Source organism: Capricornis sumatraensis, chromosome 7, assembly GCF_032405125.1.
Source record: "Capricornis sumatraensis isolate serow.1 chromosome 7, serow.2, whole genome shotgun sequence".
Taxonomy (NCBI): Eukaryota; Metazoa; Chordata; class Mammalia; order Artiodactyla; family Bovidae; genus Capricornis; species Capricornis sumatraensis.
Window position 1 is genome coordinate 73,956,574 of NC_091075.1, and position 25,680 is coordinate 73,982,253.

The 25,680-nt window shown below is 38.6% G+C and overlaps 1 protein-coding gene across 2 annotated transcripts; it reads right to left on the reverse strand.

The window, feature by feature from the left end:
- Positions 1-25,356, reverse strand: NMU (neuromedin U). 2 transcript variants are annotated; one of them, XM_068975678.1, is made up of 9 exons: positions 25,248-25,356; positions 17,925-17,983; positions 11,115-11,162; positions 7,249-7,308; positions 5,831-5,860; positions 5,686-5,736; positions 3,842-3,916; positions 785-838; positions 1-36 (listed from the first exon to the last, which is right to left on the reverse strand). In XM_068975678.1, the coding sequence occupies exons 1-9, from the start codon at positions 25,354-25,356 to the stop codon at positions 1-3; spliced, it is 522 nt and encodes a 173-aa protein (XP_068831779.1). The 2 variants fall into 2 exon arrangements, with proteins under 2 accessions (XP_068831779.1, XP_068831780.1); XM_068975679.1 differs by lacking the exon at positions 11,115-11,162.
- Between the last annotated feature and the right edge of the window lie 324 nt (positions 25,357-25,680).

Below are 25,680 nucleotides of genomic sequence, written 5' to 3' on the forward strand. Positions count from 1 at the left end.
TTAAATGTAACCTTCTGATCTTCTTCCATTGCGTGGCTGGAAAATAGTAAGTTAGAAACAAAGCAATGTAACTGAGGAGGGAAGTTAATTTTCATAGAAAGCAGACTAATGATCTCAATGAGTGGTATTATTTCTTCCTTATCTATGTTTTCCTTATCTATTATTTTCCTTCTTCCTTCAGTCCATTCTCCTCCAATTTATTGTTAGAATTAGTTTCCAAAATACAAATCTTACCACATAGCTCTGCTTAGACTTTATAATAATGTTGACATTCCTTAGCTAAATATTCCATTGGCTAATATTTCTTTAGCTCAATATTTCATTAGAACTTAAGGAATAATATCAGGACTTCCCTAGTGGTCTAGTGGTTAAGATTCTGTGCTTCCACAGCTGAAGGCATGGGTTCAATCCCTGTTCACAGAACTAAGATCCTGAATACTACATGGTGCAGCCAAAAAAAAAAAACTTCAGGAGTAATATACCTTTGAGACACTTATTTCCTGCACATGAAACATTATGGAACTAAACTATGAAACAAGTGAATGCCATTTGGGGTATTTACTAACATGAATACTGGATTAGAGAATAGATCAGAGATACCATAATATTAGAGCAATAACGTGGTAACAGAAGTGAATCTCAGACTGTAAACTTGATATCAAATATCTTGGGATAAACTTAAAAACAATTAAAACTTACAAGTCAATATAAATAAATACACAGTGAAAATACTTTTCAATGCTGATATTGATTGAATTTTTGAAGAATTATAGTACATGCATACCCTGAATAAAAAGTATCTTCTATTTTGGCTTGCAATAGGACCTTGGAATTCTTCCTGGAAGAGAAAATGAGGATATTAAAAATCAAACAGTAAAAGTAAGTGCAAATGCTTCTTGAGGATATAGTTATTTTCAACAACCATAATTAAATAAAGAGGGAATCAAGGATTTGGGTATATAATTCATATCATTAAGTAATTTTTGTATTTACACCTGAAGAATCTTCAGTGATACTAGCAGTAAGATCAGAGTGTTGTATTTTAATCTAATTTCCTTAACAGTCTAACAGATTCTATATTCAGGAAATTTGTCAATTGTATGTATATTCATCAACAAGTAGGCAGAAGACATTTCATAGATAAGTAACTATATTTATAATCTCCTTTCAGCATTTTGTTAGAATAAAATAAATTCTTTATAGTACATGTTGTATGTGCTAACAAATGAACAGGCAAAAAATACAAAATAGAACTGTGTCATAGCTAAAATATACAAATATAGGAATTTAAATTGAAATTGAGGGATAACTTTGGTAAACTATATTTATTCATTGAAACTTCAGAGGAAATTTTCCCCATATACTTATATTCACTGAAATGGTAATTTAAAAAAAAGTAGGAACAAACTGATTATTGACTGTGGATATATTTTGAACTGTTTCTTTTTTCAAACATTTCATTTCAAACTTAATAGAAAAATATGTAACATTTTATGATTTCTATAGAGTTGGTTCTTGTAGCTTCCTGTTTTCAAAAACTACTTATATAAGTATCAGGACAGTAATCACTATGAAATTTGTCACCAAGACCCTTTTCAAATATTCCATAAACATAATCATATTTTTAGATTTTAAGAAATGTCCCTGACAGCTATTAAAATTTTGAAATCCTTGCTTCATAACAAATGTATATTAAATTCTGAACATTCTGTACCTAGTTCTCATCCTGACTATAAATCCCCCTCAAATTACTTTAAAGATGGAAAATTTTAATATTTAAAAATATAAATATAAAAACTATATATTTATCTGGTTATATAAGAACAGCTATGTATTTTATATTAAGCAGAGAAAAAGAAAGATAGGATAACATATAAGTTAAAATGTGCCCAAATTTAAAGTTTTCAAACTCAAACACGCAGTTCTTTTTAGTCTTATCATTGGCAACAGAACAGTATATAAAAGAATTTGGGAGGTAACGCTAAAAACCATGTTGGGATGGAGGAAAGGATGTCCAGCAAAGAAAATGTAAGGAAAGTGTTTGACTCTACTAAAAACTGAAAATTCATTTAAGAACCCAAAATATTTCACTATCAAAAATATGGTTTAAAATTCGGCGATTTAGGCCCAGAAAAAATACTTAAATGTAATTTTTTTTTAAATTCGTGTTTTACTTTCTTTTCTCATAGATTCCTAGGAAACCTAGCCTGCTGTGAAATACTTTTAGGAGCTATCGTTTATCCAATAAGATATTACTACCAAGTTAGAGTTCACCGCTTCAGCCGTGTCCAACTCTGTGCGATCCCATAGATGGCAGCCCACCAGGCTCCCCCATCCCTGGGATTCTCCAGGCAAGAACACTGGAGTGGGTTGCTATTTCCTTCTCCAGTGCATGAAAGTGAAAATATAGTCTCACTCAAGGTGGAACATTGAGACAAAGTACCACACTGGCCACACTACTGAGTAGTTTTGATTTTGCAAATAATAACACTGAAATGTTGTAGTAAACTAACAATTTTGCTGCTGTATTTTAAGAAACTGGATTTTTAAATTGCAATCTTACACTATTCATAAGTCAAGAAGACTCTTCAGAAAGTAAAAGTTAATTCAAAAAGCATATATTATCTCTAGAAAGTTGACAACTGATTTGATTTTTTCATGTTGGAAATTCTAAAATTTTAAGGGGCTACTACAGTTCCTCTTCCATTTCTCATTAAAGTTGGCAGCAGTATTGTCTTCCATGATGGAAGCTTAGTCCAACCATGTGAAGAATTTATGGAGGAGATAGTGATCACAAAAATAAATTTGGAGGAATTTATTTGCCTAAACTGTATGCATTTTTTAAAGTATTTGAAAACTTTTGGTAGTAGAAGAATAAAATTAATATGATACTTAAGAAAAATTTAACAGTAAAATAATAGAAATATTCAAGATTAGACTACCAAGGGAATAGCATAGTGGAAAAAAATATTTCCCTAAACTAGAAGGCAAGAAATTGTTGTAGTCTCTAATCCCACTCACTACTGTGATCTTGGGAAACTCCTTTAACTATTCTGAGTTGTTTTTCTTTTTGTAAACCAGGCATAACAATACTTATGTAAGTATCAACAGAATTGTCAAAAGAATAAAATGAGATCCCGTAAGACTGAAAACTATAATGTATTCCAACAATGGAAGGCATTACATAAGAACAATGTGTACAAACTTCCATCATTGAGAGAATTAGGATTCTTTTCAAAGGGCAGTAAAAATGTCAAAATTTCCAGTTTAAAAATATGTTAATTCAGTTATATTTACCTTAAACATAAGACACTGAATTGGGGCCATATTTTTGCTAATTGTGGAAAAAAACAAAATACCTACATTTAATTTCTGATATATTTACTTCATAAACATTATTCTTACTAATGCTTTACTACCTGGATAGAAAGCTTGTCATTCAAGCCACATGTACACAGAGGGGTCAGTAAAGGTCCTTGATCTTTTCTCCTATTCCTATCTAATGACTTGATAGGAATGTCCTTTCTCTGCCATGTCCTTTCTCAAACCAAGAATGAATAGATTTCCTCACTGGGAGGGGCCAGTCCTTGAAAGGAAGTCTAATCCAGGCTCTCCTCACTGCCCACAGCCTGAGTTAGAAGGGACATATTATGGGGAGGGGGACAGTTCTCCTCTTCCTGAGTGGGAAAATACTCCTGCAAACAAGTGCTCTTCTGTAGGCTACCTGGCTGTTACATGAGGCTTATCCAGGAGAAGATCTTATAAACCACCACCCCTAGGAATAAGCAGAAAGGGCTGCCCCACACAGAGTGGCGAAGCAAGTGTGCAGTGAGTTACATACGTCCAATCTGAACCTCTTCATTCTTCTCTCATGCAGTTGTGGGACGAGCTGCAGCAGCGGATGCAGGACAGAAGACTGAGAGACACGAACACACACACGTGATGAGCACAGAGGCTCCTCAGCATTGGGCATAAAGACGGCTTCCTATCTGTTTTTGTTTTTACCCACTATCCTCGCTCCAGCCAAAAAAGAACAAGAGAGATGTGACCTAAGACAGTCCTCTGTGAGCATTTCAAAGAGCCGTGGATAATAAGCCAAGAGATGAAATAAAATTTGGCAGTTCTGTGCTGGGAATCTCAATCATTCCATTGATGAAGCTCTTTCCTGAGGGCCTGAACTAAGGGAAACACCTGCCTGTATCTTTGAAAAGCAAAAAGCCGCCTATCTGCTTCCAGACTTACTAAGAATGGTCTGGGATAAATGAAACCAACTCTGTGAGAATCAGTTTTTCATCATGAACATGTTCATCTGGAAGATTATACTATACACACATCTAGTAATCTTCTTTATAAAATATATATTTCATGTAAAACTGAACACGTGGAACAAGACAACAGGAGACACAAAAAATGGCAATGTGTCATTGATAGTGAAAAATGTGACTAAGATACATGTTCCCAAGACGTCAAGATGCCAAGCAGAAGAAAATGAAAGCACATTTGAGACATGTGGCTACTTGATACGGTTTCATTCAATGGAACCTTCTCACAAACATTGAATTCATTCATCAAACGGATTACTTTAAGCTGTCTATAATGGTTACCTGTTAATCAGTTCAATGTGTATTTGGTTTAAAGCCCATATAACCTAACTTTCAACTCCTCACACATAAGAGAAGTTGTATTCAATGAGATAAATATTTAAAACTAAGTTTACAATCACGTTCCTACAGGTAAACATATGTTTAAAGTACACTATGTTCCTCATTCCATAAAATGGTCCATGATAGTGAGTCACAAGCTTAGAAAGAATATTATAGTCAAGTAATTTTTAAGTATTCTAGATCAAAACACTGAAATAGGTTGGTTAGCACTTTATAAATCCATGCATACAAAAAGAAAACCACCACTACAGCCACTACAATTAGAAAACCACCACTATAACCACTACAATTTAGAAGTGAAATGAATTAAAGTTATTGGTATCTGGCTAATCTGAGAGAGTAAATTCTCAAATTAAATGCCTAGTTATAAATAAGGAGCTCTTAGGAATATAAGTCAATATTTCTGAAAAAGTAAAAGTGTTGGTAACTCAGTCATGTCCAACTCTGCGATCCCATGGGCTGTAGCCCACCTGGCTCTTCTGTCCAAGGGATTCTCCAGGCAAGAATACTGGAGTGGGTTACCATTCCCTTCTCCAGGGGATCTTCCTGACCCAGGGATCGAACCCGGGTCTCCCACATTGCAGGTAATAATTACATTTTTGACAATCATCTTTTAAAATATTTCTTAAAATGACTTTGCATAAGTCTTTTTCCATTGAAGTAATCAACATCTAAACCAACATGATTTACTTAATCATATTTGCTTTTTTTTGGCCTCTAAAATGTAAGTTACATGACACTTACTGCCATTATTTCTAGTACCTAGAATTGTCCTTGGCTTGGTACATAGAAGATACGCAGTAAATAATTGTTGAATGAATAAATGAATAGATTTAAAGTACTTGTAGCTATTGAGATATAAAATAAATGTATAATAAATACTGAATTCCATTTGTTCATTTATATATACATGTTTAAAGAAAAAAAACATGAATCTTGATCTAGCTCTAGGAGATAAATTGCAAAAACAGTTTTTTTAAAAAAATACAAGTGATCACTAATAGGTAATTCTACAACTTACCACAACATTTGAATTGCCCAACTTTCGAGTCTTCGAATAATGAAATAAGAACTGTTAAAAAAAAAAAAAAGTAGTGAGCTTTACTATGAATGATCAGAGGTTTCCTGATTATTTTTAAATGTATATACTTGTGAAATCACCTTACCCTTTTGGTGTTATCTTTTTCATCTGTTTCCTGTTGAAAAGAGATTTATAAATATCACTATATTATATTAGAAAATAATAAGAAATATGTATAAAATATTATAAATGTAGAGTATACAATTTATATAAGATTATAATTCTTAAAACGTGCTACATATGTTTACATAAAATATAAGACTGAAATTAGTTAATACATATTGTTCTAAAAATAAACGGGCAATTAACTAAAAACTGTTTAGAGATAAGAGTATGAAAAAAGGTCTCTACTACAGCATTATTCATAAGAGCAAAAAATTGGAAACATCCTGAGTGTTCTGTAATGGTGGAATGGGAAATTCTGATATGATCACATGATAGAATATGCAGAGAAGAAGACTAGAAGGAATCACATCAAATTATTTGTAATTGTCACTGCATAGTAAGACTTATCAGTTATTTTTGCTTCCTTCCATAAACTTTTCTAGAGTCCTCTCTCATTCCAAAAATTTAAGAGTGAGACATATCATTCCCTTTTTGTTGTTCTTTTCTGTTCTTGTTTGCTTTTAATATAAATAGAAACTCATGGGTAAACACCATTGTCATATATTTTCTGTTAATTAGATAAAAAGTCAATTAAGTGGTTTGGAAAATGTCACCATTAAAAACACCAGAAAAAAATACAGTTGTAAACACTTAGTTTCCAAAAATATTTATGCTTCTAAAATATCAAGTTTTCTTTGAATTACTGCATGTGTGAGGTATGGAAGTCAGAACATACCAGCGATAATAGGTTAAACTACTAATGAAAAATATTTTCTAAACCTGAGGCTTTTATCCTTAATAAGGTAGTTTTAAAATTAGTTCACCTACAAGATACAGAACATCAACTGAGGTATGGCACATTATGCCATTTTTCAAGTTTCCATTGCCTCACTTCAGGACAAAAAGTTCTCACAGAAGAATCAAATAATAATTTTAATAAGAAACCAAGACATCACAGTAAGAATATAATTTTCAAACCGACATGGACAATATAGTTTGCTTTTTTTTTCATTATTAATGTCCTCTCTGACAAGTACACTGTCCTAACCTCCAAGCTTAGAAAAATGCATCTGTTCTCCATCTGTAGTATGATTCAGGGAGAGAGAAAGAGCCAAAATGACCCCAAATTTCTCTAATCAGAACTAGAACACATCTTATACTTGAGGGGGACATGTGATTTTCCAATTGGATGATTGCAAACTCCACTAATATGACCCTAAATTCTCAGGCATCAAAAAACTGAAGTATTTGTTTCTTATACAAAATCAACTTATGTTCATTCTTATAGCTCCTCTTAGCATGCTGCCTAAATTGAGTGTATTTTCTTCCAGGAGGAATTCCGAGATATTTCTGAGCAATTGTTTTTTGCCTACAAATTAAACACCATTTGAACCTTACCTGGGGCTTTGGTAGAGTCCGCATAATTGTGAGGCAAATCTCCTCCAATGCATTGGATGCCTAATATAAATAAGAAGATACACAGACGATGCTTCTGCTTTAACAATATTTGCACAGAAGAAATAACCATAAAATGTCAGGATCGTGAGGATATATATTTCAATACCCTAAATAGAATTATTCTTGTGGCCTATTGAAACTTTTTAAATTCTTCAATTTCTCTCATGACAAAAAATTTGGCTCCTAAAAAATAAAACCGTCTTTCTAACAAGGAAAAAAAAAAAAGCTATATATTGCACATATGCACTGATTAAGTCTTCCATTGTGAGTCCAGATTCAAAACTTCTCAGTATTTGCTAAAATTCTATGACTGAGAGTAAAGAGGGAAGTGCAAAAAGAGGGGTTATTCTTCCCAGCTTGCTGCAAAGTCTGAATCTACATGCCAAAGCTGTGAACCTTGCTGAATTTACTCATTATTGGCTAATTTGAGAATCCTGCAATTGTTTGCAAACAATGGGAGTTTGGATGGGAGGAAGCCCAGGCCATGCACAGCGCACCTAAGCTGAGTTCCCACCCTTCCAGGCTGCTGACTGCACACCCCAGGATCAGGTTTTTCAAAGTATCTGAGCATAGAAGCAGGGCAGGGCTCCTGTGGCTCACAGCCAGCGGGGTGTGGTTAGGAGGAGCACAGAGGGACAAGCAGGGACAAAACCTGCTTTGCATAGAATTCAGCATAGCCACATCAGAAACAATTGATTATTTAATAAATATGTATTGGAAATAAGGTGAAATGGGGTGGGGGGCATCTGTGGAGTTGAGCAGCTTGCAACTCAAGAGCAGTGCAACTTCCATTTCTCCTCTTTATTAGTTGTGTAACCTTAGGCTGGTTGCCTAACCTATCTCAACTTCAGTTCCTGCCATCATAAATCAAGGATGGCAACATCAATGCAGAATTCTTGGAAGGATTACATGAGGTAAAGCTCTTGGCATAGTGCCATAGACAGAGCAATTAGTTAACAGCAGTAGCATTAAAAAAAATGTGTGATCTGTAAAGCTTTATTTACAGCTGCAGTTACTGCTAATTCAGAAGATGTGTCATGAAGGACTGTTCAGGGCCACCAAGACCCTTGCCCTTGGCACACGCATGTTTAACAGGGTAGGCTATAGCTTAGGGATACAGGTGGAGTCATGAAGCAGCTTCTCTGAACACCCTTCCTAGCACGTCAGAGGCCTGCTTTGTTCTGTTTGCCTGCCCAGTGCAAATTGTTGGGATATTTATTAACTATATTAAATGGTTCATATGTATATAGTATTTCAGTAAATTATAAAACATTTTCAAACACATAATCCACACTTTGTCCTTAAAGCACAGCTTGATATATACAGGATGGGAATTATTATTCTCACATATAAAGCAAGTGAGATTCTAAGAGACTGTGACTTACTTGCCTAGTACCACACACAGCTAGGTTGTCTGACCTAGTTTTGCACTGGTATTGACTGATAAGCCTATGATTAGGAGTTAGATGAGAGAAAAAATAGAGTGTGAACACTGATATATCTTTCACTTTTTCCCTTCATGGTTGGGTATGCAGGTCGCCCAGAAAAATCTAGAAATAAATTCCTGAAACTTCATTTTATGGCCCATCTAGAAATGCTGCAAAATGCAAAACAATAAAAAAGTCTAGTGATATCATGTGTCTCAGCTCAAAGAAGAATAAATTCAGATATATGGGTGTTTCCTTAGAAAACAGCTTCTAAGTCAGATGAGGTGTGGCAACAAGACTGAAGTCTGACAGAAAAAGTTTCCAAACAAATTATATTTCCTCCAGCAACTTTTCACATGAAGCCAATATTCACTGAGCTGCAACTGTTTAAGGATTTTTCTCATATGGGATTTTTAATATTTTATTTTTTTATCATGGACCTTTTGAAAGAACCTTTATTTTCTATTTGGTAAAAATGTTTTGAAGAACTCTTCAGAGAATCATACACATAATAGCTAATGTGAAAATTATTTTTTTTAATGGTATCAATTAGTGTAAAAGATTTCATAGTAAATTTACCAAGATCTCCTCAAAAGGCACACAGTCTCCAAAGCCAATAAAAGCCTAATTTACTTTTATGGTTTTTAGATGAGTGCTTTAAAATTCATCCTTTTAATTTTGCAGACATAAAAGTGATTCTGAGGGTGCTCCTGGATTTTATATATAATGCAAAAGCTTGTGCGCTGACTAATATCCATCCCATGTTATATATCCACCAAGGTTCCTCAAGCAATTTGAAATATCATTCGTAAACGTCAACCTATTGTGATTCTGATTTCTCTTTACCACCTAATGCCTGTAACTTGCTGCAAGTGGTCCTCTGCAGGCTGAGGAACCAGTGCAGCAGCAGAAATGCAGCACTTTACAAGGCTGCTACTCCACACGGGCCAGGATGACATTCTGGAAGGACTGCATAAAGGACAGGCACTGCACCCTGGCCAGACCCTGCAGTGGAGTCACCCCAGGCACACAGCTGACTGCACTGAGAGAGACTGAGCCAAGAGCCTCTGCTGAGCCCTCTCCTCTGATCAGGAGACTGTGATGCTGATTCAGAAAGGTAAGACACTAAGGCTAACTCTGCTACACCGGCACTGAGAGACAGAACTGAAGACAGAAGGAGCAGCATCCAGCAGAGACGTGTAAGGACACACTTACTTCCCACTCCTCCCCATGTTTTTGAGATAGGCAGGGACCCAGGACCTTTTGCTGTAATGCTTGTACCTGAACAAAGCTCTCCTTGAGCAACCAAATACAAAGAAACTATATGGAACTAACTGATGTTTGGGCAGTTGGGGCAATTTATGGACAAAAAGATACCAATAGACCAAAAAACCCAACCACTGCTTCTGAAGAGCCAGGAGCAAAAGCAGGAGTACTGAGTCTGCACTGGACACCACCAGAGAGGTGGGCAAAACACCTCAGCCATCCATCCAGCCCAACCCCTGGACACACCCCTACGCCCACTCCATATAAGGAACCAGTCTCCATCCCAACACCCAGGGAGCGCGAGCAAGGGAACCTTTACCTGTTCTTGCCCCCTCTGCTGCAACAGGAGCCCCAAAAAGCCTTTGAATTTCTTGCCTGGCCTCTAGTCAATTCTACTTATTAGGGGAGGCCAGGAACCCTGGGTGGTATCACTTCCAGGTATAGGAGCTAGACTAATACTCCTCTCTCCCTAGCCCTCTCTTAGGTGTTTCTTGTGGGAAAAGGAATGAGTTAACCTGATGATTGGCAGCAAGAAACTGGGCACGTTCTGTTCAGCCGTTTCCTTCTAGGTAGCCAGTTCTCTGGCCCGTTGTTCTTGCCTTGTCACTGCCCTGTGGCACAAAACTTGATTCTGGCTGAAGGTTTGAGTCACTGACTAACCTTGGTTTAATTCTGGGGGTAGTTTTAGCAAGGTCAGCATATCTAAGGCCCATTCACAAACTGACTTTTCAGTTACAATGATATTTTTATCTCCTAAATCTGACTCTGTAAGTTCATCTCTCCATGGGTTGAAAACTCAATTGAGGGACCAGGATATTAGTCCCTTAATATAGCAATAGACACATTTTAACACAGAATTTCATTTTGAAATTAGCATTTTATTTTCGAAATATGGGTATTTTATCTGCATATCTATTTTTCTTAGAGATAAAGCCTAGCACCTTACATAAACTCTTGTCACTCATTATTACCTGCCGATGATATAATAATTTCTAATATGTTGACATGTTTTAATAAGTCCATAAAATCATGACAGGTCCAGAGGGAGAAATGCAGCATTTCAGCATGACACAAATGCTTACATCACTCTGAAGCAACTCCATTTGGAATTACCTGAGGCTGTGGATGCATGGATAACAAAGACAAACAAGCATCATTTATCTGTAAAAGAAATGAAAATTCCAGTTACCTCCTGGAAACAGACAGACGATAGCAAAAAAGAGAAAGCAGATTGTATAGTCAGGTTACTTATAAAACATTAAAACAGCCCTGACTGTTCAGGACTCTGGATTTGAGAGGGAGGAGCCTTTTAAACTATCTAAAGAAGTCCTGGAATTGGAATTTCCCCAAGATCTGACCCCAGGCACAGGGGTATACATCCCCATTTCTAGTCAGAGGGATCATCAGAGATAGAGATGCTTCAAACATTGAGGGGAAAAACTTTTAGTGTTATTCAGCCTGAGAAATGTGTGTGGTGACTAAAGAATGGCCTCAAAATTAAGGAGCATCCTGTTACGTGGTTCTTTACTACATATAAATCTAATCACATCATCTAAACTAACAGGAAAATAGCATATGTCCTAAATGATAAAGAGTATACACTAAAAACTTTTTCTTACACAACACGAGCCATCTTTTAGTTTTCTATCAAGAAGCCAGCATTAGAAAATGATTCTATTTTACAATGAAGGTTTATTGACTATGCCTGGCAACTAGCTGTCCTCAGCTTTTATCCTCAAAAGAAACTTTGAAAGATTTTAAACTGTAGTATAAGAGATTTATATTAATCATTAAAAACTGTGCTGATAAGCACTAAGCTGGGTGTCTAGAGTAATTACTGGTATTTATTATTTTCAGTTCAGTTCAGTCACTCAGTCGTGTCTGACTCTTTGCGACCCCATGAATCACAGCATGCCAGGCTTCCCTGACAATCACCAACTCCCAGAGTTTACTCAAACTCATGTCCATCGAGTCGGTGATGTCATCCAGCCATCTCATCCTCTTTCATCTCCTTCTTCTCCTGCCTCCAATCCCTCCCAGCATCAGGGTCTTTTCCAATGAGTCAACTCTTTGCATGAGGTGGCCAAAGTATTGGAATTTCAGCTTTAGCATCAGTCCTTCCAATGAACACCCAGGACTGATCTTCTTAAGGATGGACTGGTTGGATCTCCTTGCAGTCCAAGGGACTCTCAAGAGTCTTCTCCAACACCACAGTTCAAAAGCATCAATTCTTCAGTGCTCAGCTTTCTTCACAGTCCAACTCTCACATCCATACATGACCACTGGAAAAACCATAGCCTTGACTAGATGGACCTTTTAATGTCTCTGCTTTTCAATATGCTATCTAGGTTGGTCATAACTTTCCTTCCAAGGAGTAAGTGTCTTTTTTTTTTAATTTTTATTTTTACTTTATTTTACTTTACAATACTGTATTGGTTAGGAGTAAGTGTCTTTTAATTTCATGGCTGCACTCACCATCTGCAGTGATTTTGGAGCCCCCAAAAATAAAGTCTGACACTGTTTCCACTGTTTCCCCATCTATTTCCCATGAAATGATGGGACCAGATGCCATGATCTTCGTTTTCTGAATGTTGAGTTTTAAGCCAACTTTTTCCCTCTCCTCTTTCACTTTCATCAAGAGGCTTTTTAGTTCCTCTTCACTTTCTGCCGTAAGAGTGGTTTAGTGGCCTTTTAAAATGGGACTGGAAAAAATGTGACTGATTCTTGTCTGTCTGAGATGATTTAGGTTGAGTCCTATTTATGACATAACATCTCAGGGGTCGCCTTTTAATTCTAGAATTGTTTGTTGAATTTAATTTCTCACACTTAACTGAAGGGAGGATAATTATATCCTTTAACCATAATTTCTTAAGCTCCTTATTGTTTCCAATAAATATGAAGTAAACTAAACATGAACTAAAACATCCACTTCTCTAACTTAGAGGATAACAAAAGTATATGTGGTAACAGGTAGCATTACAGAAAAGCATATGTTTGTGTCTCCTTTTTATGTTCACAAAACTTGTATTGGGAGAATTGTTTTATTCTATTTGTCCCTTGTGTCCAGTCACCTGCTCCCGCTTCTGAAGATTCTTTTCAGAATCTCTCTCTCTCTCTCTCTCTCTCTCTCTCTCTCTCTCTCTCTCACACACACACACACACACACACACACACACACACACACACACACACACGGTAAACTTCTTGAGGTCAGGGGCTATTTAACGTGCTCAAATAAGTGATCAATAAATGTTCTTTAATTAAATTGTATTGAGCTTGTAGGACATAAAAAGAAGTCAGTTGAGAGAGGAAAACCAAAAGAGTTTTTAAGCTTTAAAAGGTTTTTTTCAGCTTTGAATTGTGACCAATGCTTAGTGTATCATCCCCAAATGCAATTAAATCTGCCTTAGCAGGGTAGGAGGAAGTAGTCCCTCCCCCAAATAGTGATGTTTAGGTATCTGAATATGTTATTTGCTCAAGAGAGAGCTGTCCACCCCCAGCCCAGGCAGCCCATCTGTGTGAAGTAGTCAAGTCCAAAGACCCTTGAAACTCAGGGTTCACTAATCAGTGCATCAATATTGCTTGAATAAAACCATCAGAATAAGAAAAAACTCCAGTTAATCCAATTAGTAGATAATTACAAAGCTTTTCAGTCTTTGTACTCCTTTCTTTAAAAGGCAGAGCTGTACTACCTGCTGTCTTTCCCTTTGGGAAAGCACTTGTTCATTTTACTCAGTTTATGGGCCTGATGGTTTTAAGGACCACTAATTGCTTTTGAAAACTCTGTGGAGTCCATTGATTAATCCCTTTGAAAATGGTTAGGTCTCTGTATTTGGTTTGAAAAGTACGTATTTCTAGTGTCTGAATAGCTTTGTAATTTTGAAAACCTCTGGTAGAAAGCTTAACTATATTTTCTAAACATTTTACTTTTTAAAATATTTTTTATAAAAGAATTTATAGAGGTTTACAACTCCATTTGATTTTGCCCCCAGCGTTATCATCTAAAAGTTTTTTCAAAGATTTTTCACAGAAATATAATTTCAAGCTAAAATACATGTTTTTATATTCTACGTTAATATCTATTATCTAATTTGTCATCTTATTAATATATTTCTAGCATGTGTTATTGGGGATTCCCTGGTGGCTCAGTGGAAAAGAATCTGCCTGCCAATGCAGGAGACTTGGGTTCCATCCCTGGGTAGGGAAGATCCCCTGGAGAAGGAAATGGCAACCCACTCCAGTATTCCTGCCTAGGAAATCCCAGGGACAGGGGAGCCTGGTGGGCTACAGTCCATGGGGTCACAAAAGAGTCGGACATGACTTAGCGACTAAACAACAACAAGCATACATCATGATATACCAAGGCAGAGGCCCTTAAAAGAGATTTTATGAGTTTCTATGCTATTTAAGCAAAGAGTCGGACATGACTGAGTGACTTCACTCACTCACTCACTCATGCTATTTAAGACTCTAGTACTCGGTCCTTACCATCAACCTTTTCCATCGTGTATTTTGTTAGGGGTGGCTTAGGTATAAACGTATTCTCCTCACTTTATAGCTTGCCATCATCATTGGATATGCTTTATTTATTTATTCTTTTATATTTCCCTTGCCTACTCTGATGTGTATCCTTTGTTTGTTTATGTTCTTATAAAATCTGTACTGTTGTTTGGTGTGTGTGTATAATATTCTCTTACTTTTTTTTTGTTAATACTATGAGATCACTCTCTGTTCCTGGATGCCTCTAGTGTGTTGCTCCTAACTACCACAGAGTCCTTTATAACATGCACGCAACTCATGTTGCCTACCTACTTCCCAGTGATGGATAGCCTGTTCCCTCCACCCACCCCATTACCTCCTTGTGTCTGTCCCCATATACGGTTCTGTAGGAGAATATGTTTGGGCTGCATACCCAGGAGAGGGATATTCTAGAGCATGGGGATATCTAGGTGGCTTTCCAGATGGCTGTTCTCAGTGCTGGAGGCATGTGGTTCCAGGCAGTTCTGGTCTGTCCTGAGCACAGGTCAAAGAGGCAGAGTCACAGGTGATTGCAGTTAGAAATACTAAGTTTTGAGTGTGCTTGAATGGTGAATGACAAAGGACAATGACAGCATACTGACAATGTCAGCTAAACTCTCCAAGCTTTAGTCTCACTTCTACCAGTTCATTTGTCTGTTCTTACACCGTCATTATGCTTTTTTTATTAGTACAGTATAGTATTTTTTGATATCTGGTAGGGAAAGTTCCTTAGCTACTGGCAGACCTTTATTTTTCTGTATCAATTGTAGGTTAAATTTATAAATTTTCCAAACAAAAGTTAAGTGGAATTCTGATTGGGGTTACATTGATTTTATGGAATCTACATAAACTATTTGGGGAGAATCAATATTTTTCTTACATTAAATTAATTGTTCCATCCAACAGCAAAGAATGTCTCTCCAAATATTTGCATTATTTTCTAATTCCTTTATTAAAATTTGATTTTTTCATATAAGCTATTGTGTATTTTTGGTTAATTCCTAAATACTTATAGCTTTTGTTGCCATTGTGAATGATGTAGTATTTTCATATTACTTTTTCTTAGTGAAAAGAAATGTTAGTGATTCTTGTATATTGGTATTATATCCAAAACTCTGCTGAATTCTCATCCTAGCTCTAATAGTTTCAAGTGAGAAATTCGTTAATGTAATTCATCATGATTATAGATTAAAGGAGAAAAGGCATGTCAACTTAAAAAAATGCACAAAGTGAAAGCTGCAAGTTAAGTTTTATTTGGGGCAGTAGAAGGCAATGGCACCCCACTCCAGTACTCTTGCCTGGAAAATCCCATGGACAGAGGAGCCCGGTGGGCTGCAGTCCATGGGGTCGCTAACAGTCACACATGACTGAGCGACTTCATTTTCACTTTTCACTTTCATGCATTGGAAAAGGAAATGGCAACCCACTCCAGTGTTCTTGCCTGGAGAATCCCAGGGACAGGGCAGCCTGGTGGGCTGCCGTCTCTGTGGTCACACAGAGTCGGACACGACTGAAGCGACTTAGCAGCAGCAGCAGCAGCATGAGGACTGTAGCCTGGGAGACAGCACCCCAGTTAGCTCTGAGAAACTGCTCCAAAGAGGTACTGGGAAAGGACAATTTATATGTGATTTTGGTAAAAGGAGAGTACATGCAATCAAGTGCATGTTTTTTTGAGGAGAGTTTCTGCTGGTCTTTTGAAGCTTCTGCTAGTCACAAGAGACAATCGTCATCATGAAGGGTTTTAGCGCTTTTCTAGAGAAGAGGAGATATAAAAATTCAGATCATAAAACCAGTTCCTGAGACTATCTAACTATCTGAAGACTTGTCCTGCCAGTTTCCTGAAGCACAGAGTGCCTCATTTCTGCTCTCCACCCTGAACTTTTTCAGGAAGTGTTGAAGGTCAGCAGCTACAGCTGCACACGATTTAAACCTTGTAGAGGTAGATGGCAAGCACCCACACAAGTGCCAATTTGTGGTTGACAGGCATGTTGCTTATCTCAGTGTTGGTGCAGGTAAAATATTTGATTAAGTTCACATTTTATTTAGGATTAACAAAACTCTTAAGAAAGGAGAAGAGAAATTCCTTAACTAAGTGAACATTATATAGCAGAATTCTAGAAAAAATTTATACTTTACAGAGATCCTTTAGCTACATTTTCTGTATGTAAACATAGTACTGGAGGACTCTGGCCATTGCTTGGAAGAGGCTTTCCTGGTGGTTCAGATGGTAAAGAATTTGCCTGCAATGCAGGTGACCTGGGTTTGATTGCTGGGTTGGGAAGATCCCCTGGAGATCCATTTTAAATGGATCCTTTCTAACTTATGGGAACTTTCTTGTCTTCTAAGACACAGACTACATTTTTAAATGCCCCTATTATCTTCAGAAAGAATGTGTATACTATTTAGTACATGTTTTTTGAAATATTTCTAATAGCTCAAATTCATGAATTGTGTTGTTAGGTCTTTGATGTATTTACTTATGTGCTATTTCCTTTAACTATCAGTTTTGAGAGAGGTATATTAAAATCTCCAACTACAAATGTTCATTTATCTATTTTTCCCTGAATTTCTATCAATTCTTAAAAAAGTTTGGAGATTCTTCTGTTAATACAGGCTTCCCTGATAGCTCAGTTAGTAAAGAATCTATCTGCAATGCAGGAGACTCTGGTTTGATTCCTGGGTCAGGAAGATCCCTGGAGAAGGGGTGGGCTTCTCATTCCAGTATTCTTGGACTTCCCTTGTAGCTCAGCTGGTAAAGAATCCACCTATAATGCAGGAGACCTGGGTTTGATCCCTGGGTTGGGAAGATCCCCTGGAGAAGGGAAAGGCTACCCATTCCAGTATTTTGACCTGGAGAATTCCATGGACTACAGTCCATGGGGTCACTTTCACTTTCACTGCTGTTAATACATATTAATGATGGCTGTATCTTTTTGCTCTGTTGCTCTTTTATCAACATATGTTTATCTGTTAAAATGGTTCATGTACTTGAATTCTTTTTTATCAGATGTTAAGACTGCTACTCCAATTTTTGTGCAGTTCATATTTATTTGGTGTGTCATTTTCCATTCTCACCCACTTTTGGTTTTCTACTTCAAGTGTGACTTTTACATAGACCATATTGCTGAATCTGTTTTTAACATCTGGTCTGATAATCTCTTTAAATGGTGTATTTTAGCATATTCATATTTATTCTCATTATTCTATTATTAGGATTTATTTCTGCCATCTTCACCATTTACAGTATTTTTGGTTTCTTTTCATCTTTCTTTCTTTCATTTAATAAAAAAATTATGAATTCAGAATGTTGCTAAAATCACAAAGCTCAATTACATTATTTTACTTTACCATGATAATTTTTAAAAGGGTAAATTTCCACTAATTTGTGTACTGATAATTCTTTACCTCATTCCACAACCGTAATTCTTGTTCAGGCTGTAATCCTTGAGGCAATACTGGAGCACCTAAAAATAAAGTTACACTCACAAGTTAATGTTACAATATTTCTCCTAAAACTAAGCATTATATATAATTCATTTTTGGATGATATTTCTCATTTTTCACTGTATATCATCATTCTCCTAGTTCAATTAGGTATCTCCGGATTTGACTTAGTATAAGGATTCCCTGGTGTTTTAGTTGGTAAAGATCCCCCTGCAATGCAGGAGACTGGGGTTCAATCCCTGAGTGGGGAAGATCCTCTGGAGAAGAACATGGCAATCCACTCCAGTGTTCTTGCTTGGGAAATCCCACAGACAAAGGAGCCGGGAGGGCTACAGTCCATGGAGTCCCAAAAGAGTCGGACATGACTTAGCGACTAAACCACCAGCAACCAAGGAGACATAATTATTAAAGAAACTTTAACAACATTACAAAGACATTACTCTCAAGAGTGAAAGACTTATATGTCCACACAAAAACTTGTACAGGAACATGCACAGTAGCATTATTCGTAATAGCCCCGAAGTGTAAACACTCCAACTGTCCATCACCTGGTGAAGTAATAAAATGTAGGACATCCATACAATGGAAAATTGTGGTCCATAGAAAAGAATGAACTATTGACATATGCTGCAACAGAGATGAATCTCAAACAGATTGTGCTAAATCAAATAAGCAAATGCAAAAGATTATATTCATACATATAAATGTATGAATCCATTAATATGGAACATCCAGAGAAGGCAAATCTATAGCGCTAGATCACTGGCTGCTTAGGGCTGAGGTAGGAATGGGGACTGACTGCAAATGGACATAACAGATCTTTGGAGGGTGATGGAAAATTCTATTGTTGTGATAGCCACACAACTCTTTCTTTTCTCTCTCTCTCTCTTCTTTTTGGTAGAGATGAATCAATACTTCATTTGTTAAGGAGAAGTAAAATTACTAAAAGTTTTGTAAAACAGAGCAAAAAAAGTAAGAAATCCATTCTACTTAATTCAGAATGCTTGAAGAGTCACTTATGCCCCTATGTATCATAATGCAGGAAGAAAAATTTATTACAGACACATTTTTTTTTTAGTTTGGGTTTAATGCTGGCTTGACCTAAATATTATAAAGAAAGATATTCAACCAATTGAAATAACATTTTTCAAGTAAGACAATGCCTCCAGGGTATTCCTAATGTGATTATGAAAGAGAACTTAGATGATGAAGTATCACAGAAAATCCATGTAAATGCATGAATACAATGTTATAGCACAACTTTATGTAAACTTTACGTTTATTTGTATGTAAATCACTAGTACTTGCTATAACTAGTGGGGCTTCCCTGGTGGCTCAGATGATAAAGAATCTGCCTGCAATGCAGGAGATCAGGGTTCAGTCCCTGGGTCAGGAACGTCCCTTGGAAAAGGGAATGGCTACCCTCTCCAATATTCTTGCCTGGAGAATTCCATGGACAGAGGAGCCTGGTGGGCTATATAGTCCATGGGGTCGCAAAGAATTGGACACAATTGAGTGACTAACACTTTAACTGGAAGTCTGTACCTTTTGACCACCTTTATGAAAACTTATTTATACCATAAATCACAAATTAATTTAAAAAACAAACAAAAACTCTCAAAATATATGAAACATATTTTAAAAAAGGTGATGGCAGATATCCTTATAGGATAGAACTCTTTCAAATCAATAGAAAAAAAAGGAAACATGAATAGGCAAATGGCTGCTCAACTCTTTGCTACTGCTAAGTCGCTTCAGTCGTGTCCAACTCCGTGTGACCCCATAGACAGCAGCCTACCAGGCTCCTCCGTCCCTGGGATTCTCCAGGCAAGAACACCAGAGTGGGTTGCCATGTCCTTCTCCAATGCGTGAAAGTGAAGTCACTCAGTCATATCCGACTCTTAGCGACCCCATGGACTGCAGCCTATCAGGCTCCTCCATCCATGGGATTCTCCAGGCAAGAATACTAGAGTGGGTCGCCATTGCCTTCTCTGGCCCAACTCTTTAAGTCCACTTAAAAATCACTGAGTTACATAATTAAAACAGATAAATTTTATGGTACATAAACTGTATCTCAGTAAAGGTCTTTTAAAAAAAGAATTACTTGTTAAGGCCTTAATTATTGTTGAAATAAAATGTTAACTAGCTTATAGCCTCTAAAGTAATATTTTCTTCACAGGTTTAATTTTCTAATTCATGCTGTATAAATTATAAATATTAAATGCAATTATTGTTTATTATATATATATACATTTATTCTTACTAAAATTAAGAAAATACCCTTTTGTGAAAATGAAAGTGTTAGTCTCTCAGTCATGCCCAACTCTTTGCAACTCCATGGACTGTAGCCCAGCAGGCTCCTCTGTCCATGGAATTCTCCAGGCAAGACTTCTGGAGTGGGTTGTCATTCCCTTCTCCAGGGGATCCTCCTGATCCAGGGACGGAACCTGGGTCTCATGCGTCGCAGGTGGATTCTTTAGCATTTGAGCCACCAGGGAATCCACAGGCACTATGTTAAGCATCAAAACATGTCATGTCCTTAAACCTTTAAACCAACCTTTTAAGGTAGCCATTCTCCTTATTCCCATTTTAAGATGAGGAAACTGAAGGAAGGAAAGATTAAATAATTTGTCTCAGGTCACCAAAATATATACGTAGCAGAAGCAGATTTCAAATCAGTTCTGCGTCCAGGCTCGGTCATGTCTGACTTTTCGTGACCCGATGGACTGTAGCCCGCCGGGCTCCTCTGCACATGGGATTTCTCAGGCAAGAATATTGGAGTGAGTTGCCATTTCCTCCTCTAGAGGATCTAATCCAGGGATCCAACCTGGGTCTTCTGTGGCTCCTGCATTAGCAGGCAGATTCTTTACCACTTGAGCCACCTGGGAAGCCCTCAAACCAGGTATGACCGATTCCAAATCCTAACAGATTTTTCCCCCTAATTCTACCACTTTTCAGTCAAGTCTTGCTTTGAGGTCACTCAAATTTATACTGTTATTGAAGCTAAGTTCTAATAAAAGTAACAGTATTTAACTACATTTTCTGTACCCAGCATTAGAAGTAACTTACATGGATCATGTAGTCCCTAGTCAAGAGTTCATTTATTTGAATCCCCTTTCATGGGACAGCTATTCTAAGTACACAAACAGTCTTACGCACTTCTCAATTATATATTTCTTATCCTAGCCCAAAGGTATATCTCAAAGTCACTATTATCTGGTGACTGTTATTCTAAGTTGATTCTGTTTTCAGAAACGGATAAAGCTGTGCTTCTCAAATTTTTAGACAAAACATCTGGTGATCTGACTAAATGAGATTCTGATTCAGTGATCTGGGTACAAGTCCAAGAGTCTGCATTTCTAGCAAGCTTCCTGGTGATAAACTGATGTGGCTAGTCCATGGATAACAGTGAACAGCCAGAGGCAGTGAGCACTGCATTGCAGAAAGAAACAGGATGCCTCTTATTTGACAGAACTAGGCAGCTCAAAGAAACGTTTTAGGTGTAAGCTTTTTAACAAGTCTGAATAATTCCAAAAGAGGGATATAAATATTCTCATGAAAAAAATCTAACAGGCCATCGGACCATTCCTTACAGCTTGAATGCATTACTCACCTGTTGTTACTAAGCGTACACAACTTTGAAAAATAGGAAGGTGAAAGAAAGGGCGATAAAGGGAGAGAGCAGTATTTGATTGAAGAGAACCAGAGTCAAGTATGATCAAGGAAATACACAAGGAATTTCACTTGTTGGATGCAGTCTTCACCTGCCTGTACTTTTGATTTCTCCACTCATCATACCAGGGTTAATCTCTGTTTGACAGGGCATTTCTGTTTAAAGAACACATTTTCATATTCTTTCTTTGCTTGACTATCCTCCACCCTCCAGTAAAAGCAGAAGCACCCCCTACCTACAGCCTTACCAAGACCTTTGAGACTTTGTCTCCTTCCATGTCCCCAAGCTGGCCCGGGCCATAACAAAACTGCCACTGTCTAACTTAGTCCCAAGTATTTCTATAATAAAAAAGGGATACTTTGTGGCTCTTACACAAAACACATAAGCACAGTCTCAGGGTAGAAAGGTTAGAGAAACCAGAATTTTTAAATGTTTACCTATAATTTGTAGAAAAGCATTACTATCCTATGGCTGAATCCAAACATAAGAGGAAAAAAACGTCCCCTTTGTCTATTTGTTAACTAAAGTTGATGCGCTTCTCCTCTCAACATACCCAGGATGTGGGCTTTACATTATCAAATAGTAGTGCTAGACACTTTCCCAAATACTGTCAGGACAGTGCCACTCTCTTCTATATGCTGAAAACAGCATTGGATTTTTTTTTTGTTTTTGCTTTTAATTTTTATTAAAAGTAGGACTTTTATTAACAGTAGAGCTTCCCAGGTGGCACAGTGGTAAAGAATCTGCCTGCCAATGTTGGGTTTGATCCCTGGGTCCAAAAGATCCCCTGGAGTAGTAAATGGCAACCCCCTCCAGTTTTATTGGCTGGAAAATTCCATAGACAGGAGCCTGGTGGGCTACAATCCATGGGGTCACCAAGAGTTGGACACAACTAAGTGCACACACACAGTTGACTTACAATGTTGTATTAACAACTGCACTATTTTTGATCAATTTCAAGATATTTATACTTAACACTATCTCATAAAGGGAAATCTTTAGTTTTATACTGAACAATATAACTAATGCAAATAATATGGATCAACAGCTTGTGCATCTGTAAATACACCATGTGTAACAGAAAGAAAAGCAGATCCTGCTATTCTAAAAGTAGTGTCCATTTTCTTTTCTCATTGCTAGTACTTAGCCAGTGTAGGATTTGGAAATCAGAAATCATTACTGCTGACTGAATTTCAAGAACTATTTCATGAGTAGGAAAAGACACTTCTTAATTTAGTCTTGAGCACTTCATCACTTCTTGTCAGAGGCCGTGTCGAGATAGTTTGTTGCAGATATCCAAAGGTACCTCTCTTTTAGGAAATTTCTGTCTTCATTTTAATGTTCTTTAAATGGTAAACTGTTTCCAGCCACCAACTCTGTGGCTGGCCCTGTACCTTTTTATTGCCATTGCAGCTCTGCTAACACATTTTTGCTGAGGATGCTACACTTATTGACACAATTCCGGCTCCCCCCCCACCCCGCCCACCCCGTCCCGGCTTTGTGGCATTTGCTTTGTTTTTTGATACATCCACTTGCACCTTGCATAATGATTAACCTTGGTGGATTGTCTCCCAGCTTGGCTTATGTATGTCAAGCTTCCCCTCCAGTGCTAATTGTCAGGGCTCAGGAATATAGCAGATCACCAGGGCAGATCAGATGAGAGTAAATGCACCCTCTTCCCTTCTCATCACATTTTTAGAGAGATAAAATTAATTTTTTAGTATTAACAGCAGGTCTGAAGGGGAAAGAAGACACAAAAGAGTAGTCTAGGGGGATTTCTGTGTAGGGAAAGAGGTATCTCATCCCTTAACTTGAGAAACAGTGGGGATATTTAAGAGGTGACTGGTCAACCAGCAGATACCTTCTTTTGGAAACAACACCCAAAACTTGCTGTTTTTAGAAAATGGCTGCTGCTTCCTGTAGTTTCTGCCCAATCACCAGTAGCCTGAAAATTCCCCTGTATCCCACTGCTAAAAGTTCTCTCTCACTGATGCAAAATTCACTGCAAGCATATAGTACTTAGCATGCATGGAAAGTATATTTGCTTCGCAGAGAAAAAATTAAACTGTGACCATCTGCTTTCTGAATAAGGTAGATAAAAGCGACCATCCTAATTTTACCAATAACAAATTTAAAACGGAAAAAGATTAACGTGACTTTGCAAAAGGCATGCTGTATCGCTGCTGAATATGCGATGGAGAAGGTTTAGGTCTCCTAGCTTCTACTGCTTACATTTCACAACCAAATTACCCTGCTTTTCAAGCCGAGGAGTCCCCACCTCTCTGAACCTCAAACGCCCCAAGGAAAGGGGGAAAACAATGAAAGGACAGCAATAAAAATAGCTCTATTAGGAAAAGAATGGTGTGTCAGTTCCCCCACCTCTAAAAGGGGGCTGGGCTACAGGTTAGGGAAGGTTCCCACACTAATCGCTTCAAGTCCTAACATTACGGACAATGATGAAACGGCCCTCCCTTACAGGACTGAGAGGAGAGCAGAGGGAAACTAAGGGGACCCGTTGCGGATCTAGACAATTCAAGATCTTAGTAGGGCTACCGCTGGCCCAGGAGGGCCCTAGCTCAAAGCTGGGAGATGAGGGATGGTCCCCTCAGGCTACTTGGAAAGGTAACCTTAAGGGAGCAGGGAAGTGATCTTTTCCACTGGAACAGGTTATATCTACCCTACCCCAAGTCCCAAGCTTCGGACACCCCTTCCAGACCTTGCTTTTGCTTTCCCCCCATCTTCCCTCTAGGCCACGGCTTCACTGGTGGTTCAGATGGTAAAGAATTCTCCCTGCCAATGCAGGAGACCCAGGTTCGATCCCTGGGTCGGGAAGATCCCCTGGAGGAGGAAATAGCAAACCCACTCCAGTATTCTTGCCTGGAGAATCCCAAGGACAGAGGAGCCTGGCGGGCTACGCTCCGTGGGGTCTCAAAGAGTCGGACACGACCGAGCAACTAACACTTTCACTTCCTCTAAGCGAGGCACAGAAGTCCTTGTTACTATCGAATCGTAGCTGCCTCCAATGGCTTTAGCTGCAGCAGTGACGGAAAGGCGGGCTTGCACCCTTGCTTCTCCAATTCTACAATCTTGATCCGGTGCGGAATAACCTATGAGGCACAGAGCCCATGCTCTCCCTTTGCATTCTGCTAGAAAGGGGCTTGTTACTGCTCAGGGTTACCTGAACAGTCCGGGAGCTCACTCACCAAGAAAGGTGAGCACTTTCCAAGTCGACCTCGCATCACACCCACTCTAGTTTTGCTTCATTGTCAATCCCTCCAGTAATTGTAATCAAAGGAAAAGCATTTTAATTTTCACTATTTTAACTCCCGTTACCCATAAATCAAGCGGGCTGGACATCCCGAGTCTGAGGGGGCTGCCCGGCTTGGGAGATTCCCCCAGGCCCAGGTCCAGGCTCGAGCCGGGCCACAGACACGTGCGCCCTGGCTACCCTGAGGTGGCGACCCGTGCGCCGCGGCACGAGGGTGTGGCAAATCCCACCAGCCAAGAGTAAAGACGAGAAAAGGAGATAAGAGATCGGGGAACGGAGCGGGGAGAGGAGGCACTGGACTGGACGCGGCGCGGGTGTCCCAGGGGGCGCCCCGTCCTCTTACCTCCGCAGTCGTCCGCGCAACAAGACAGCAGTAGCAGCAGCAGGAGCGGGGACCCGGCGGCCACATGCCCCGCCGGCGGCTCGGGGCGACGGCTCGCGGCTCGCAGCATCCCGGGACCCTGCGCTGCACCTGCCGCGCGCTCCGAGCAGTGCTCCGGTTGAGCTTCCGCGTCCCCGGCGCGCTGTTCTCCCGGCTCCGCGTCCAGACAGACCGCCCCACGCGCTGCCAACTTTTAAATCTCGCGGACACGTGAGCTGAGGCGACTAGGTCCCCGCGCGCGCGTCACCTCCCGCCTCCGGCCTTCCTCGCGTCACTCCCAACCCGCCCCACCCCGCACCCCATGCACGAGTTTCTGACTCAGGGTACCACGCATCTTTCACCCTCCTCGCCCTAGGGTCTCTGGAATGGAGGGTCATAGAATTAAAACGAAGCA

What these genes read in the sequence shown, in the direction of transcription:
- NMU (XM_068975678.1), bottom strand. Translation starts at nt 25,356, where the DNA reads ATGCTGCGAGCCGCGAGCCGTCGCCCCGAGCCGCCGGCGGGGCATGTG. An exon ending in TTGCGCGGACGACTGCGGAG is followed by an intron (nt 17,984 to 25,247) that starts GTAAGAGGACGG and finishes CTTTATTTTTAG; the next exon opens with GTGCTCCAGTATTGCCTCAA. An exon ending in GAAGATACTTTTTATTCAGG is followed by an intron (nt 37 to 784) that starts GTATGCATGTAC and finishes ACTATTTTCCAG; the next exon opens with CCACGCAATGGAAGAAGATC.